Source organism: Mastacembelus armatus, chromosome 18, assembly GCF_900324485.2.
Source record: "Mastacembelus armatus chromosome 18, fMasArm1.2, whole genome shotgun sequence".
Lineage (NCBI taxonomy): Eukaryota > Metazoa > Chordata > Actinopteri > Synbranchiformes > Mastacembelidae > Mastacembelus > Mastacembelus armatus.
In genome coordinates this window covers 6154386-6171112 of record NC_046650.1, presented here as the reverse complement: position 1 = coordinate 6171112, position 16727 = coordinate 6154386, and the positions used below count along the sequence as shown (strand labels likewise).

General features: G+C 45.4%; 1 protein-coding gene across 10 annotated transcripts in view; it reads right to left on the bottom strand.

Annotated features, from left to right (window-relative positions):
* The window catches only part of kdm6ba (lysine (K)-specific demethylase 6B, a), an 84992-nt gene that overhangs the window by 10067 nt on the left and 58198 nt on the right, over nucleotides 1-16727 (bottom strand). For 2 of the 10 annotated variants that reach the window (XM_033325674.1, XM_033325678.1), the window contains 12 exons: nucleotides 16374-16416; nucleotides 10074-10187; nucleotides 9674-9905; nucleotides 4678-4764; nucleotides 2776-2897; nucleotides 2304-2427; nucleotides 2104-2190; nucleotides 1669-1945; nucleotides 1474-1551; nucleotides 1168-1341; nucleotides 860-1033; nucleotides 63-623 (listed from right to left, as the gene is read on the bottom strand). In XM_033325674.1, the coding sequence (XP_033181565.1) occupies nucleotides 63-623; nucleotides 860-1033; nucleotides 1168-1341; nucleotides 1474-1551; nucleotides 1669-1945; nucleotides 2104-2190; nucleotides 2304-2422 (1470 nt within the window). In that variant the 5' untranslated portion in view covers nucleotides 2423-2427; nucleotides 2776-2897; nucleotides 4678-4764; ... (1 more) ...; nucleotides 10074-10187; nucleotides 16374-16416. Of the gene's footprint in view, nucleotides 1-62; nucleotides 624-859; nucleotides 1034-1167; nucleotides 1342-1473; nucleotides 1552-1668; nucleotides 1946-2103; nucleotides 2191-2303; nucleotides 2428-2775; nucleotides 2898-4281; nucleotides 4470-4677; nucleotides 4765-9673; nucleotides 9906-10073; nucleotides 10188-10351; nucleotides 10376-11827; nucleotides 12147-16373; nucleotides 16417-16727 lie in introns of those variants that run through there. The other 8 variants (XM_033325676.1, XM_033325682.1, XM_033325677.1 and 5 more) reach the window with 7 other exon arrangements.

Genomic DNA, 16727 nt, shown 5'->3' with positions numbered 1-16727 from the left:
AAAACACATATCTTTAACAGAAACATGGTACAAATGAGCTGCTGTATCAATGACTTATTTACCAGGGGGTGACTGTTGGGCCTGTTCTGGTATCCCCAGCCCTCGTGGGGTCCACTTTGCTGTTGCTGAGGTACTGACGTGCTGCTGCTGGCAGGAGGAGGAGGAGGAGGAGGAGCCCGGTGGCCCAGCCCCGAATGAGGCTGGAAGTGACTGTAAGGCACACTGCTGTTGCTGCTGTTGTTGCTGGTTGCCGGAGGGTTTGCTGGTGATGGTTGTGCACGTAGGTGTTGATCTCTGTCCCCCCTGGTTGGGGTAGATGCCGTGTGAGAGGTAGCTTGACTGCCACCTTGGCTCCGAATGAGAGGAGCTATCTGGCTGTGAGGACCATGAGGCTCCATGGTCTGACAGGGTGGAGTTAGCCCCAGTTTGGAGGTGGGGCTGGGGTAAGAGGAGTGAGGGGAATGATGGTTTACAGCCTGAGGTTGGAACATGTCTTTCTGAAGCTGAGGAGCACAACCCTGTTTGTAGTTTCCTGGAGATGAGTTTGGTGAAGGGGAGAGGGTTGAAGGGGAAGAAGTGGCTGGAGATAACTTTTGGGTGTAGCTGCGTTGCTTCTTGGTTTCCTGTTAAATCACAGACAGAGCAAGCAGGCAGGATCATTAGTGTAATGGAAAATGACAGCTGTGGTTAAAAAAAAAACCAATCAGGTAAAGACAATCAATTTGGCTCACAGGGAAGAATATACTCTGAGGATAATGTGTCTAATGCAGTCAATATGTCTTTATGGCACCACTCAATCTAGTGATGTTTTTTCTGTTAAATGTGTTCAGCAGGGATGATATTTCCCTACTGTTCAGACCTGGAACTCCTGCGAGTGTGGGGTCTTGTGGTCTGAGGTGTGGGGCTGCCAGGGAGTGTTGTCCTTATGAAGGGGGTTCCAGAAGGCAGGTTTTGAAGGGACATGTTGGACTGATGACTGCTGTTGAGACGACGACGACTGGCCAGGGTAACGTTGCAGTCCAGGGTGGGACACCTGTGCATGACAGTTTTTACCATTTAAAAAACGTGAACAGACAAACATAACTAGAGAAAAGAATGGAGGTCAATGGAATGAATTGCCACTCATTGTGGTTATTTTGATATTAAAAGGAAAAGTGTTTGTGATACCTGATCTGAACTTTTTTTCCTTTTGCTGGGGCTGGGAGAGTCCTCGGCCATGGGTGGGCGTGAAGACAGGTGCAGGGATGGCGGAGGAGTATGCTGGATAACAGAGTGCTCTCCAAGTGGAGGGCCTGGTCTCTTCAGCTGACCCCCCAGCATCTTCCCTGGATAGCCCCTTTGCTATGGGCAGAAAAATCAAAGGATCAGTACTGTGACAAAATAAGAAAACCAGAGCAGTGGCAGTTCACTGAAACAGTCTGCTGCTTCCTATGGCTGATGAAACATGATCATAGGCAATTAGAGAGCTCCTACCTGGTGCACCTGAGCCCACATCTCATCTCCTGGCAATGGTGGACCTCGGGGGACATGCTGCTCCTGAGGACCCCCAAACTAAAGCGAAGAGCAAAGACAACACAGAAGTGTAAAAACTCATTTTTTCATCTTTGAAATTTCGATTTAACTCTGGTGTGTAAGTATCATGAAACCATTTGAAACATTGTTCATTACCTTGAGCAGTTGGTTGGACCTGCCGGGGGGAAAATGTGAGTTTTGGGGAGGTCCGCCACTGCCTGCATAGCCTCCATTATGGAGACGGAGTGAGTGCTCATTGGTCAGGGGCATAATACCATGTCCTTGAGGGAGGTGGGATTCATACAGCTGGCCTAGTTGCTCCCATGCTCTGTGAGGAGGTGGAGGATGAAGGTGATGAGGTCTCTGCTGTTCCCTCTGTGGGCCCGGTAGCATTGGCTGTGGGAGCTCAAACTTCTCACCTCCTCGCATGGCCCTAAACAGCCAAAGGGCACAAGGGTTAATGCATATTACAATAAAACAAAACAAATCAAAATTCTACAAAAGCTTGCTTCATTATGTCATTTTCTCTAAATAAATTACCCTCAGCTTCAAAATTTGGAAGCATCAGTAAGAATTGTGTGCATGACTTACCCACTGCTAAAGTATTTACTGGGATGGTTCAGTCCCCCCATAGGGGGTAGATGGGGAAGGAGCTGTTGGTTGATTCCAGGCAAACACCTGATGAGCAACAGAGACACAGACTACATTTGAGTTTCAAACTTCAAATTACAGGTTTGATGTGACAGATTTACATGAAAAGGTTTTGTGAATTTGCTGTCATGGTTACACACCTGGCAGGTGGCTGCCAGGCGCGGCCACCCACGGGAGGCCATGGTCCCCGGTTGAGTCCGTCCAGAGGGTAGGAATCCCGTGTGCCACGCCCGCCGACCTGCTCTACTGCGTGATGCATCCAGCCTGGGATGTATGTAATACAATCACATCATTAATGCACAGACACATACACAGATGTAGAAAATTACACTTGGACTTCAAAGCATAATGAAAACCATCCTAAAAGTTTGACAAAACTACAGAATAGTTTTACAAACACTAGAAGTACTATTCCCTGTTTTAATACATTAGCACAGATGGTTGATTAGAGGGAAACCTCTCATTGGATATGAAAACTCCACATGACTGGAATTACTAGACAATCCATTAAAACCACTGGTTGCAACTAAGAATTTAACCAAGCAAAGTCACTAAATAATATAATTACATTTAGACTGCATGCCTGAATGTGTCCAGAGTGCTTGTACTTACTAGACTAGCTGTGTCTGTGAAGCCCTCCACTGCAGCACAGAGAGGGCCTCACTCCAACACTGAGAATATCTGTACTCTCCGACTCCTCTGTTTTCAGCACCAAGGACCCAAAAGCCTATCAGCTGCAGAGACAAGAACAGAAAGGCCACTATCAGGATGAGCGAGACAGAGAGACACTGACAAGTCAGTAAATGCCAGTGGGCTCTCAATTATATAGGCTAGCTGGGTGTATGTGTGTGAGTTGGAAAGCTTGTCAGCAATGATGGGAGTGTGTAATTAGACTGCAGAGCAGGGGAGACTCAAAACCTAGGTCTGTGACTGCAATCTGAATAAACCTCTCATGCTTAATGTCCATCTGATTCTCTAAACAGTTTGCTTCTGTTAGAGGTAGGACATTTACAATCAATACCATATCTTATTTAAAAGTCTCAGAAAAGATTACCCTTTTCTCTGTAGCAAACTGCTATGCAGCAGTCAGCCTGTAGGAGGCCCTAGTAAGCCAGTCAGTACAGAACAGGATTATTACTGAAGCCCAGATGGCTCAGTGGGGAGCTCACCTATGAGGACAGACGTGGGGTTACAGTAATCCCTACCATGGGCCTCTTGATAAGAAGAGACAGAGGGAAAGACTAAGAGTGATAGGCCTTGGTCATATGCCAAGTGTATGTGTGTGTATGTGTGTGTATGTGTGGTGCTGGAAGCAATGCCAAGAGAGCAAGCTGCATGGTCCTGTCAGCCTTGTGCAGGTTTAGTGCATGTGAGACTGAATAGTGTGTTCTCTTTGAAGTGGATGTGTGTGCTACAGCGGTGTGCTACTGAAGGTTGTGTGTATAAAATATGTGTCCATGTGCATGCCCAGTGGATACACTGTTTAATCTCATTACGACAGGCGTGATGGAGGGGGAGAGGGGGGCAGCAGTGACAGACGGTCTGAACAGGATGGAAGGATAGATTAAGGAGAAAAGATGGAGGGAGGTGGACTGGAGTAAAATAGGAACAGTGCCATGAAAACGCCCACGCACCTTCCTACACACACACACACACACACACACACACACACACACACACACACACACACACACACACTCTCACATTAAGATGACAAAGGAAAACGGCTGAGGGGAAAACACATAAAAGAAGCTGCGAGATCATTTCCTCCCCTCTTTGCTTTACAAAACACCAGGCACATGCACACAACACAAACGAAAGGTGTTGCGATATAAATAAGACCATCTTGATTCAAAAATGAAAGAGATACCTAACAAATTCTGTCAAATATCAGACTGAAGCTGAAAATAAGTATCCCACCTGAATCCTCTTGTGATTGCTTATTGCCCTCTCACACAGGCACACTTATCTAAAAATGACTAGTCAACTATCTGCTCGTATTGTGGGACTGTAACAAGTAGTTAAGTGAATTGCAGCTCCAAATGTACAGGAAATGCAGTAAACGTTTTATGTAGTAGAGTAAGTCATATTTAATGTGTAATGCAGATATGCACACACAGGCTATGATTCATTTGTCTTGCTCAGCACAGCACTCGTCCACCAGTTTTCCTAAATTAGCTCTGGTCATACGCAGTCCTTCCACCCACCAGTTCCTCTTCTCTTCCTTTCTTCCTCCCACCAACTCTGAATCTCTTTTGCCTCTATTTAAAGACCAGTAGGGCCTATTTCAGTCACTGTACACTTGCTCATCAGGAGGGGTGCTATACAGGGAGGGACGTCACGGACACACACACACACACACACACACACACACCACCCTCGCTATCTCTTTCTTTCCTCACAAGGATCATCATCATCTCCCAGGTCCTGCTGCTGTGTGAAGATAGGCTGGTGTTAACTGCCAAGACCGCGCTGGACGTGTTTCAAGACAAACTAATACAAACACCCTCATACCTTTTAGAGTAGCACCAAGTTATCGATTCACAGTTGCGTCAAGTCTTAGCTTCGGCTGCCGATCATCTCTCTGGGCTCTCCTCAACCCTGAAAGACAGAGAAGACGAAAACATTCAGTTCAGGCTGTCATTAAAAGCAACATCAAGCTAAGGGACACTAGCAGCTTTGAAACCGTCATCAACATAAAGTTTCAAACCATGTGGGCCAATTCAAAGCTGAGGCTGGTCTTTGCTTTCAGTACTAACCAAAAACCTTTAGTCCTGCTGCTTCTCTTTTCTGACTTTGTGGATGGCAAACTGACACTGCCCTCTGGGTTTGCTAACATCAGAGCAACATGGAAAACCTGAGGGGGGCTCAGAGGCAAAGGGGTAAACCAACAGGGAGGCAATGGAAGCAGTGGGGGCTCTTGTTCACTTGCTCTCCTTCTCTCCTCACACAGACACAATGGTGAGGCTGAGTGTGCAGCTTAACAGCGAGCAGACACACAAACAAGGCTGATAACACCAACAGGAAGAGCTAGGCAGGCTAAGTCAACTATCGCATGTGAAAGCACAGTGTGAGGGAAACAGTAAAATAATAAAACACATGGTGTCGTGGGGACAGAGGAGAGAGTGGCACAATGACAGGTTTAACTGAGAAAACCTAAGAAAAAGGCAAACTAAGCAACAGTTGTCACCTGTGAGTGCAAACAGGGACATGGTAGTGAGGTTGTAATTCACACTTTTATAGAGGGTGAGTGTTTGTGTCTGTAGTGACCAAACGGCATCTATTCCAGTTGCTATCCTGGCTATCACATTGCCCAGAGCCACTCCACCAGGCACAGTGCGAGAAACTCAGTACTCGAAACCAGATAGATGGCCGACAGTGTTACATATCAGCTCAGGTTTTAACAGATGATACCAAAGTCATGAACTGTGGTTGTACCAGCTACGAGGAGAAAACAGTGAGTGTGTATTTGTGCGTGAGCATTACGCATTGTATTTTTCGGGGAACCCCTGATGACTCAGCACCCTGGAAGAGGGCTTACCCCAAACCGCTCACAGTCAGGTGGCCGGGGGCGTTTCTACACCGTTGCACATGTGACGAGAACGGGAATTTCTCAGACTTTGTGATGTCATTTCTCTTTCCTAAGAAGTGCGCTGCATGGATCGATCGATCAGCGTGTGTATGTGTGTTTAGACCGACAAACAGGATGCGATGACGAGCTGCAGGGGAGTTTCATGGCTACCAAACAGCAAGAAATAATTACACAGTCGACCAATCTGTGGATCTCACACTCACACACTCACACATACACACACACACACACACACACCACAGGTAGCTGTGTTGATAACTACCGAGATAAACAAAACAGATTAACTTCTGACTCTTAGAATAAGACAACTTAAAATACTCAGCTTCAGTGAATGTTACATGTGTTCATCATGTGTGTGTTTACTTTTTGTTTTCATGTTCACCTCAATTCAACCACAACAGGCTGTAGTGTTTCCTCTACACAGCCTCTCGGTTAGGTGAAAGTGATTTGAGGATCTTTGTTACTTTCAACCTATAACGCTTCAGCCGCACATACACGGCTGAAACACTTATCGGTTCTTCCCAAACAGATGACACAGACCATTGTTGCATCAAAAGTTCCCCCATGGTACATCTTGTTCAATGAATTCCCCCCTCCCCCACATGCCCTCCACACCCCACCCTTGAGACCAGACATCAAAGAGCTGTTCCTGTCAACAGCCTCGTCGTCGTAGTTACCCAAGTTACTTATTGTCCCGGCAACACCAGCCATCAGCTGAGAGGCGGGGCCACGCAGGAACTTTGGCAAGCAGACAAAGCCATGCCAACTGTTGTCAACCACACTGAAGCAAAAAGCTTGAAAGAAAATAAAGGAGCCCAAAGAACCATATACACATTCTCACAAAGAATAAATAAATCCAGCGTAATCCCACGTGACACACCAGTCACAAGATTGTGGGTATGCAGAGGGAGCATGCTTAGTACTTAGCATGGGCTGGGGAAAACAAAAGGTTGAAATGAAAAGGTTCAGATAATGTCTGTCTTGGTGTAGTAGCCTTTATTCACCCCACCCTTCCCTACCAACAACTGGCCTGTGTCAGTCCCCAGCCAGACAACCACACTGAGGCCACGAGAGGAAACAGACTGCAGAGGGGACAGGAGACAGTGAGGGCAAACCCTGCAAAATGTCTAAAGATCCTGATTGTTTTCTGCGTCAGGAGATATGCAGTTCTCATACACATACACTTCTCTCAAGAAATGACCAGATAAGGCTGAAAAAAAGTGCCCGATAACAGTAAACTGAGTTCTGGCAGCAATGGGTTTCTGCTGAGGATGACAGAGAAGCAATGCATGGTCTCTCTGTCACATCCTGTCCTCTCTGCTCCATTTGGCCATTACATAATCAGCCCCAGATACAGATCGTGTTCAGGGGAAACACCATGCATTTCTTTTTACACACACACACACAGAGAACAGCCAGCCCCCTGCATCCGTCCGCCCACACCTTTTTGGAAGACTTGTGCGTGCGCAAATATGCGCATGTGTATTTGGGTATTTGCACATGCTGTTCCAAGACTCTGATGTGGGCAAATTTCCTCACTTACATGTCCTTACGTACACTGACAAAATCAGAAGACTTCTTTAGAGCACTGTAGGTCAGCTTAGGACACAGGATCGCTACACACAAACACAGATGCTTATGATCTCCATGATAGAACATCATCTCCTGCTAGCATCTATCTTGACAACACCACCCTTCAGCCACGGGCCAGAGCGCTGACCTAACCCTTCACCCTGCTCCAAACAGGTTGTTTACCGTTAGCATAACAGTCGGTCAGCCAATACAGGCCAGATAAAAGCTCTCATTTGTCTAACTTTGCCTCATCTTGGCTTATTTGTGCTCTCCCTCACATCTGCTGTACATTCGGACCATGACAGAGAGGTCATGAAGCAGAATCCTCACATTTGACCTCTGCTGAGTTAACACTGCCTCTCTTTTCAACATCAAGCAGATTTTCAGACGACATGGCTTGTGACCACCTCTTTTTATTTCATTCTTAAGAAATGTTCTGGCTGCGAACAGGAGATGAAAATGTTGATTTCCGGCCCCTTAGTGACACAATTATGAGGAAACAGTTAACCTCAATTTTCATCTGCTTGTGGAAAAAGAAGCAGAACACAGAGGAGCAGGAGGGGGCTGGTAGAAAAACATAAAAACACGGGGCCCCTTTTGTCTCACCACCCTGACATCTGGGCTGCGACTGACAAAACACAACTGGGTTAGTGTGGCGCAGCTCTTACATTCCTCTCACATACACACAAACGGATAAGATGCACATGTGTGTGTATGACGTTAAAGAGAAAGGGAACAGAGTAGAGGGGAGAGGAAGCCGTCGTCACACCACAGGAAGTAAGCCACCCTGAGGGGTGTGCATGTGTGTGTGTGAAGGAAAAAAAGGCCTTGGGGAGGGGCTTTGAGGCAGAGGCTTCCTATTTAACTCTATGGTGTGTTTCACTGTGTCGGCAAAACCCTCCTGGCTGTAAAACGCTAGATAAAAGTGGTCGTACATGACTAATATGATGCTCAGCGTCTGTGAAACAAGAGTCCATTCAAAAACCTGAATGGACTGAGGTAGACACTACACATACGTCTGACTGACATGCCTTACATGTATGTGAGAGTAAAACAGTAAGTGTTTTCACTATTATTTGTATCAGTAAGTTGTTTTCTCATATTCCATTTTACTGTATCTTTTCTTTTTATTACTGTACCACCTGATTCTACCTGCGAGGGGATCAATAAAGTGTTATCTAATCTAACAGTAGTCAGAAGGTGAAGGGAGACGAAAAAGGAAGGAAAAAGTAAGAGTGTGTGGATAATCTGGGGCGTGAGTCACACACAGTGTGTAGGTTCATAGACTCTCCTTCCATTGTGGCATCATCATCAGTGGCAAAGAGCCAGAGATAACAGAGAGGAACTGAGCTCAGAGAGAAAAACTTTCCCTTCACTTTCACTTGGTTCAGAAAGTAAACACCCCTCACACTGTGACAGTGCTTTGCTCACTCAGGGTGGATGTAATCGTGAAACATCGTTCTCTCTAATGTGACTTTACATTAAAATGCTGCCATGTTTTACGTTAGCTTATTTGCTCGCCTTGTGGCTGCATCTGAGTCGTTGCCCGCTCCTGTGAAAGCTCTCAGTGAGTTCACTCTTCAACCTCTGGACCAAATTATCCGGGTCTGTTTTTCCTTACTGTTCTCGGGCCCAGAACACGGTGCAACAGAACTGGAGTGAGCCCACAGCTGCACATATAACCAATATTTATAGTTATGGACGTCTGAGCCTCATGATTGGCTGGCAGCATAGCAGTGCCCTGCTGGTCCATAGCAGCTAATGAGGAATAAATAATACAGAGCATGACTTCATCCATACATGCTGTTACAAACGTAACCCAAACTGCTTTTCCATCCTGTATCATTAAAAACACTATAAACCTATTAACTATAAAGTGATGCTACCATATGTATAGAGGCATTCATGCCTTTAACTTCATTTGAATCACATTATTTCAGCTACAACGACGAGGTTTCCCTAATTGATGATTAAAACTTTTTTCCTTATGTCCAACACAACTAAAATGCCTAAATAGAACTGTTTGCACATGGTGGACCCTACAGAAGTCAGCCTGCTGCATCTTCTGTGGCCACTGTGAGGGACCAGGACCCACACCAGGTCATCTCACACAGCATGGTGGAATTCCACACTTGGTTGACTGAGTTTCTGCCCCCCCCCCGGGCCCGGCCAAACTCTAAAACCTTTATTGTGCTGTCTGGACAATCTTGGTCAGCTGACATGTGACCTGACACCACAAGAGACTAAACAAACTGACAGGCATTTTTACTGCAGTGCTGAGGGCAGCCAATCAGCACTAAGCAATAAACCCACTCAGTACTGTATTATAAACACTACTGCACTTACTGTCTAACAGATACATGGACGGGAATTGGAACTGGAACCGCCGTAACAGTGTCCCTTTACAAGTTCAGCATTTCTGCTGGTATGATGTGATGGGAAATCCCTCCAACCAACTGTTCCCGCTAACACGCAGCACAACTCGAGGTTTAACGCCTGAACTGTCGGGGAGTGTGAGGAGTGTCAGCGTCACTCTGCACCTTCCTGATTCCCTCAGTGTCTTGTTTTGCGTTGCTGTCTGGAAGAGAAATGAAACCCTTTACTGGAAATGTTTTCAACAGTGTGGTGTGGCACAAACAAGCATTTCATTTCATCATGACATCCAGTCACTTCCCCTCCTGCTTCCCTTTAAAACACACACTCCCACAGTCACATCATGATTTCAGTAACAGACAACACAACCTACCCTCCTCACAGAAGGTCTGACGGACAGTCAGGCAGCCAGGACACGGCTCAGGGTAACTGGGTAAGTAGTGTTAGATGAGGGAGCAGCAGCCTACTGACCCACTTCAGACAGCAGCTAAACAACAAGGAAAAACCCTTAATTAGATCAAAGTAATCCGTCATTTGCTTCACATACCCTGTAACAGGCTGACAAAGCTACATATGGTGCATGCTGAGTGCCATCAGACAAACACACACACACACACACACACACACACACACACACACTCTTATGCTTACTCAAGTTGTGTGGCTCACTCTCAATTGTTAAGCAGACAGACTTTCACCGTCATCTCCCTGCTCCCTGCTCCCTTCAGGAGTGTGTGTGTGTGTATCACTTTAATAGTCCTCCATTCCTCGTCATCACTCATAGTAAATGGGCGGTGATTGTTCATTCACACGCACAAACACGCACCACCGAGATCACGGGACCTGCGGGGGAGGGGCGGAGCTAAGGCAGCACACAGCAGCCAAGAGTGAGTGTGTGTGAGTGTGCGCGTGTGTGTGTGTGTATGAAGTTTCAAGTCTTTACAACGTCGGACATCAAACAGGGACGCAAAGCGCCGCTGACCTCCGTGCCAATCGATCTAATTGATCGGAAGTGAACTTTCAAAGGCTTTTCTTGTTTTGTCTCTTTGCGACCCCATGCCAGCACACTTCTCCTGATCTGGACCTTTTATTGTGGGCAATAAAGTGACAACACCCCCCTCCCCCACAATAACAACAACAAACCGTGTCATCTGTTGTGGTTTGGTGGGTTCAGGTGCGCAGACCTGGGGCATGGATCAAGAAAGTCTAAAGTGACTGCGGTGTGTCCGGCGCTGTCTCTCCTGAAGTGATATTCAGTAACAGCACGTCGGCCAAACAATACGTTACTATGTGGTCACACAGACCTAAAGACCAGCACCAAAACACCGCCCATCCCCCAAAACAGAGAGGTGATGCAAATCACTTCCTTTGAGTCCGGCTCTTTGTGTGTGTAAGGACTGACTGGGGGGTGGCAGCTATCCATTCATTTTATACGACTGCGACCTCAGTGATCCTGTCCACCCCCACTCCTACACACACACACACACACACGCACGCACACACACACACACACACACACACACACACACACACACACACACACACACACACACACACACACAATAGCGTGAGATCTCCTTACACAGGCAGTTTTCTCCCCCTGTCCTCCAGCTCTCCTTCCCCTTTTCAGTCCTGGATGATCATGGGTGTTCAGGGCAACAATGACCGAACCAGGACCCAGGACCCCCCAAAGCAATCCGAGGACCAGGTCATTCAGCCCTTCATGAATAGATGTATTAGGACGACTACTTTGTAGTCTCGCGTTGTTGTCATCAGCCACTCATCACTGAGTGAATAAGACAGAAAAGCCCAAAATGCCCATTTACAGAAATAAGTGATCGCACATGTCCGGTAAAGATGATCAGTCGTGGATGTGAAGAAAACAATTCGCCGAAACTGAAGCAGACACGCGTGGGATTAAAGAGCCGTCAGTGAGAAAACACAGCAGAATTCCCCCACCTCATCGATCACAGCCGATCAATGAGTGTAATCAATTACGGTAATTCACTCATCGCTGTGTACACACATGGTGGAACAGATACAACAGGGCTCAGCACACTGACTTCCCTGATTACAACCAAAACAAAGCCGGACCTTCACAGCTCCCACAGCAGCCCGAGCACTCACCCTTCATCCAAGAATCTGTTCCGAACTGAGCTCTGGATCCGCTTCCTACCGCTGCTCCTTCTGGTCTTTTTATCCTTAAGTCTGCAGAGAAATTCCCGACCAGCTGTCGGAGCGCACGGCAGCTCCAGTCATATAATCCCTGTTAGTCTCTCGCTTCCTCTCGAAACACCCGTGAAACCTGAGCCGGTCTGAGGTCCGCGGTGGTCTGGTTCTTCCCTCTGTCCTGGTTTTCAGTCGGGGTGATGGCTGCCTTTGCCGGCACTGACAGCCCCGCTCGCTCGGGTCTCTGTTATGTCTCCGCGTCGAGCTGTCCCTGAGCTTCACGCACAGAAGCAGTCGGGCTCGGATCGTGTTGCGCCGCTTTAAAGGGCAGTGCCGCTCACGTACACGTGACGTCACCGCACGGCCCCGGAATCCCCTGACAGCTAAAACCTGCACCGAGTACGGGTACCGGAGTTGCTCCTCCCGATAGGCTGATTTCTTCATTTATAGCTTTGGACTTGATCTCACTCCAGACTTTTTTTTCTTTTTTAGGTTGGCTCGTGACTGGCTGCTGGACTCGGAGAACAGCCAGGACCACGTTTCCGTGTGACCGTCTATTTTGGGATGAGGAAGAGTGTTATGTCCTATCACACTGTGATACATCAGGCTTAGATTTAGTCAACGATAACTGGACCCGGTACAAAAACCCAAAGCTCTAAAGCAACTTCTGTTCTGCTGGTACAGATTTACACTGTGGACCTATTTCTACACTTAATGTGAAGAAATGACCCAGATTTCCTCTAATATTAACACACTTTTCCATTACCTCTTTATTAAACACTTTAAAAAACAATTTACTGTTCATTTATAACAGCTGCTGTTAATGTACTAACAGGTAATAATGCAGTTGTAAAGACTGTTTAAATGACTTATTATATTATTTTCTCCAGCATTAATAAGATGTATGTGAGAAGAACTGACCCATGGAATTTAAATGGCACAGTGCCAACACATTTGCTCCCTGACATAATATTTATAGTTTATTACACGAGTTCATCCTATATATACAACTTGAGATATAAAGGTAGCACATTTCTTTTTCCTGTCTCGTAGGCGACATGATCCTGATGCCTATGGAAGTATAAGAATGATATGCTACGTGCACAGGAGCTGCCAGATCCACCCTGTGTGAGGTAATCGAGGCTTTGGAAAACACAAATGGGCCTCTGTAAGGCCGGAAACATTTGGTCCAGCTTTTCTTTGCCAAAGTAACCATCCTGTACCCTGTAATAAAGCCAAAAAGCCATACTGGTGCAACCAACAGTATGTCTCACATGCGCGCGCGCACACACACACACACACACACACAGAGACAGGGGTTATATATTTAGAAAACACACTGCATCAGCAAGAAGACAGGCAAAATTAATTCACCACAGGGAGGAGAGGACTGTGTCGTGGACAATGCTAACATCACAGGGATACACACAACCGTGCACAGTTTATTTATGCTCACAACAAATCTAAAAAGGACCCCAACCAAAACAACAGCAGCAGAACATTATGAAACCTCTCTGCTGTGGTACAAGTCAGTGATGCTCTCAGTCTGTCTGCTCGCTCTTATAGTCACAGTATATTCTGAGATAACTGAAGTCATTTCTGTCATTACTGTGCACTGAACGGGGACGAGAGGGGTTTGTTGATGCTACATTCAAAGCCCTGATGAATGTATGTACCACCAGGGTGTATCTGATGTCTATTGTCAAGTGACAATGAATGTTCAATAATGTGTTTTGTGTTGAGAGAGTGGAGGGATGCAGCATGCTGAGAGGCACTATACTCATATATTGATGTTTTGTATTGGTTAAAGGCTGCCAATACTACAGCATGTCAGTACATTTCTCTCTAAAGGGATGGGAGCCGTCCAACTGTTTTGGTAATGAAACCTGCACCTTTAAATTAAATAATAATCTGTATGTGTATTACAATACATCAAACTGTGTTAGACTCTTCATTACTCCACCTGTTAACTAGTATAACGTGAGTTATATACTCTTGGTCAATAACAGAGCTCTAAAGAAGTGCATTGTAAGTGCAGGCGTCTCAGCAATATGAGAATACAATATGACTTCAGATGATCTGAGTAAAATAGTGAACTGCAATTATGTTTTTTCATATATAGCACTGTCAGTCTATTTTAGTGCAGCACAGACCAGTGTGTGAAATTGCGACATATCTTACATTAGCTGTGCTGAAAGTGTCTGTTGTCTCAAGTGTGCGACTTTCTCCCTTTGTGTGTGTCACTGTGTGTGTATTTGCACTGTAAGAGTGACGTGAGAGACCATTAGTCCTGCAAAGTGAACAGGAAGAGGATTGCTGATTGATGCCGGCATGGGTGGGACTCTACTGTACCACACACACAGCTTCCTCCAGCTGCCAGCTGTTTCTCTCCTAGGTGTGCTATACTGTATATAATAAGAGAGACTGGGAATTTTAAATGTAAGTCTGAGCTCAGTTTCCCTCCTTCCTCTCCCACAACAAGGGAAACCAAGGAATTACAGTCTGTCCCAGGGGGCCCAAATGTGTGTGTGGCAGGAAGGTACAATGGGGGGAAAAGGATTTGTGAAGTATATATTAAAGCTCTTATGCACTGATAGCAATATTGTATCCATATGTGTGGAGAAACAGCAGGCGTGTGTGTGTGTATGTGAGACTAAGTGTTCAGTCAAACTGATCTAGAACAACAACAACAACAACAATAAAACAAACAAAACAATACAATAAAATCACAATATGTGGGTACAAGCCTCCTAAAGGTCTTGCCATAGCAGTCAGATATAGGTTTAACAAATGAACAGCATGTATCACTGATTAGGTCCAGACAGACACCAGCAGAAAAAAAAAAAAAAGTATGCATGTGAGCCAGTGTGTGTGTGTGTGTGTGTGTGTGTGTACTCTGTAGTCGTAGGAGACTGTGTCCCTGGTACAGATGGTACTGCTCAGCCTCAGATATGTAGGATTGTGTGTGGGACTGTGTGTGTGTGTGGGACTGTGTGTGTGTGTACATGTTGCATACCGTGACTCAGTCACTGGGTACACTGAGAGACCGACAGACACGATAATAATCACCTCCACGCACATACTGACACACAGTCACAGTGCGAGGAGACAGAGAGCCACACAGGCAGTCAGACAGACAGACTGGCTTAGCACACCCACATATAGCAGCCATGGAGCCAGCTGAATGGAGAGCAAGAGCCAGGAGAGGGACCGATAGGGAGCAAAGATTTCCCTCTAGTTACGCAAACAACCTGCTAATTCTGACTGTGGCTCTAGATAAGATAAGTCCTGCAGTCCGGCAAATATTCTTACTAACCCAAAGGTTGTACAGTGAAAAGTAAATAAGTAATTTCCTATTAACATGTGAAAGCTCAGATACATAAACATCCATGTGTCCTGTGTCAGTAGAGTATTAGCTCTGGTGCAACAAGTTAACACCGACATAAACTTACATTAGAAATAAACATGCTGCTTCAAACAACATCAGCCTACTGTACCTATCACTCTAGCTACTACTAGTTGTTGTGAATTATTACAAGTAGTATTACAGTAACTGGTTCCTGTGTGCCAGCTGTTTTCAACATTACATGATCTTGCAAAAACAAGTCTGGGTTAATGTTACTCTTAAAAAAGTCAATCTAATGGTCATATTGTAATTAGGGATAGGGCCAATGCTTATTTTCAGTATTCACCTGATGATCATTTTGTCCATTCATTTTTGGTCACTAGGATGAAAATAGTAATAAGTCAGCTTGGGGATATAATTTAAGACTGTGCGTTATCATAGAAGGATGAAAACAATTTATTACCATAAGGATGAGGACAAAATTCATATTAAAAGCTTCAAATCTCTTAAGTGACTACCAATAATCAAATAGCTGTTGAACAACTTGGTGTTGACGAAGGACTAATTGTCCAACTGCTTCAGCTCAGACGTTACTAAAACAGTAACATATTTATTCTTAGCATGACAGCTGGATGACTCTGGTAAGTTATGATAAGTTACTGGGAAACTCTACCACAAGCCTACTGTACTGCTTGAACACAAGTGGCCAACAGAGAGGGCAGGCAAATCATTGACTATTTCACTCCAATTATGGCTTTGAAGAGCAAATACCTCCAAGAGGCTTTTAAAGTTCAAACTCTCTAACTCTCTCACACACACACACACACACGTGTGCACAATTCAAAAGATTAGTTAATTTTGTCTCAGACATTGTAAAGGGAGCAGCAGTTCATTCACACCTTTTTAACCTTCATACTGTACAACAGTGGCTGTGTCTGAGCATGTCACCACCTGCTTAGTGCACTTACCTGTTTCCAAATATTGACAATCAAATGCAGTAGGTGAACAAAATAATCAAAAAAAGCCCAGAAAATTACCTAAGTATTATTACCAAAGCATACAATTCCCAGCCTATTACTATGTGTATACAGTATATGAATAGATGTGTCAGTCAGAGAAGACTGACGTGTACAAGCTGTGAGCTTAAAAAGGCCTTACCTGCTGATCATAGGTCTTGTTCAGCAGGCCACCATGGCACCTCCTGAAAGCAGAACATGGAATAAAAGTCAGTATAGAGGTCAAATAAGAGCAGCGTTGAGGAGCTGGGTGTAACTTTGCATAACATCAGACTACTTGATCAACAGTCACTAGAGGGTGAAGCCACAATGAAGTAATTCATTAAGTGTGCCCTTTTCAGGTAAAGTCAGTCTGGTTGTAATAATCCATAAATGTGCAGCTCTGTACTGGACTACAGTGATGTGTGTTGGGGATGATGAAGAAGCATTTCTATTTTCACCTTCAAACTAGGTCAAACACATTCCAGTTAGAGTTGAAACAGCGGTCAGCCATTCG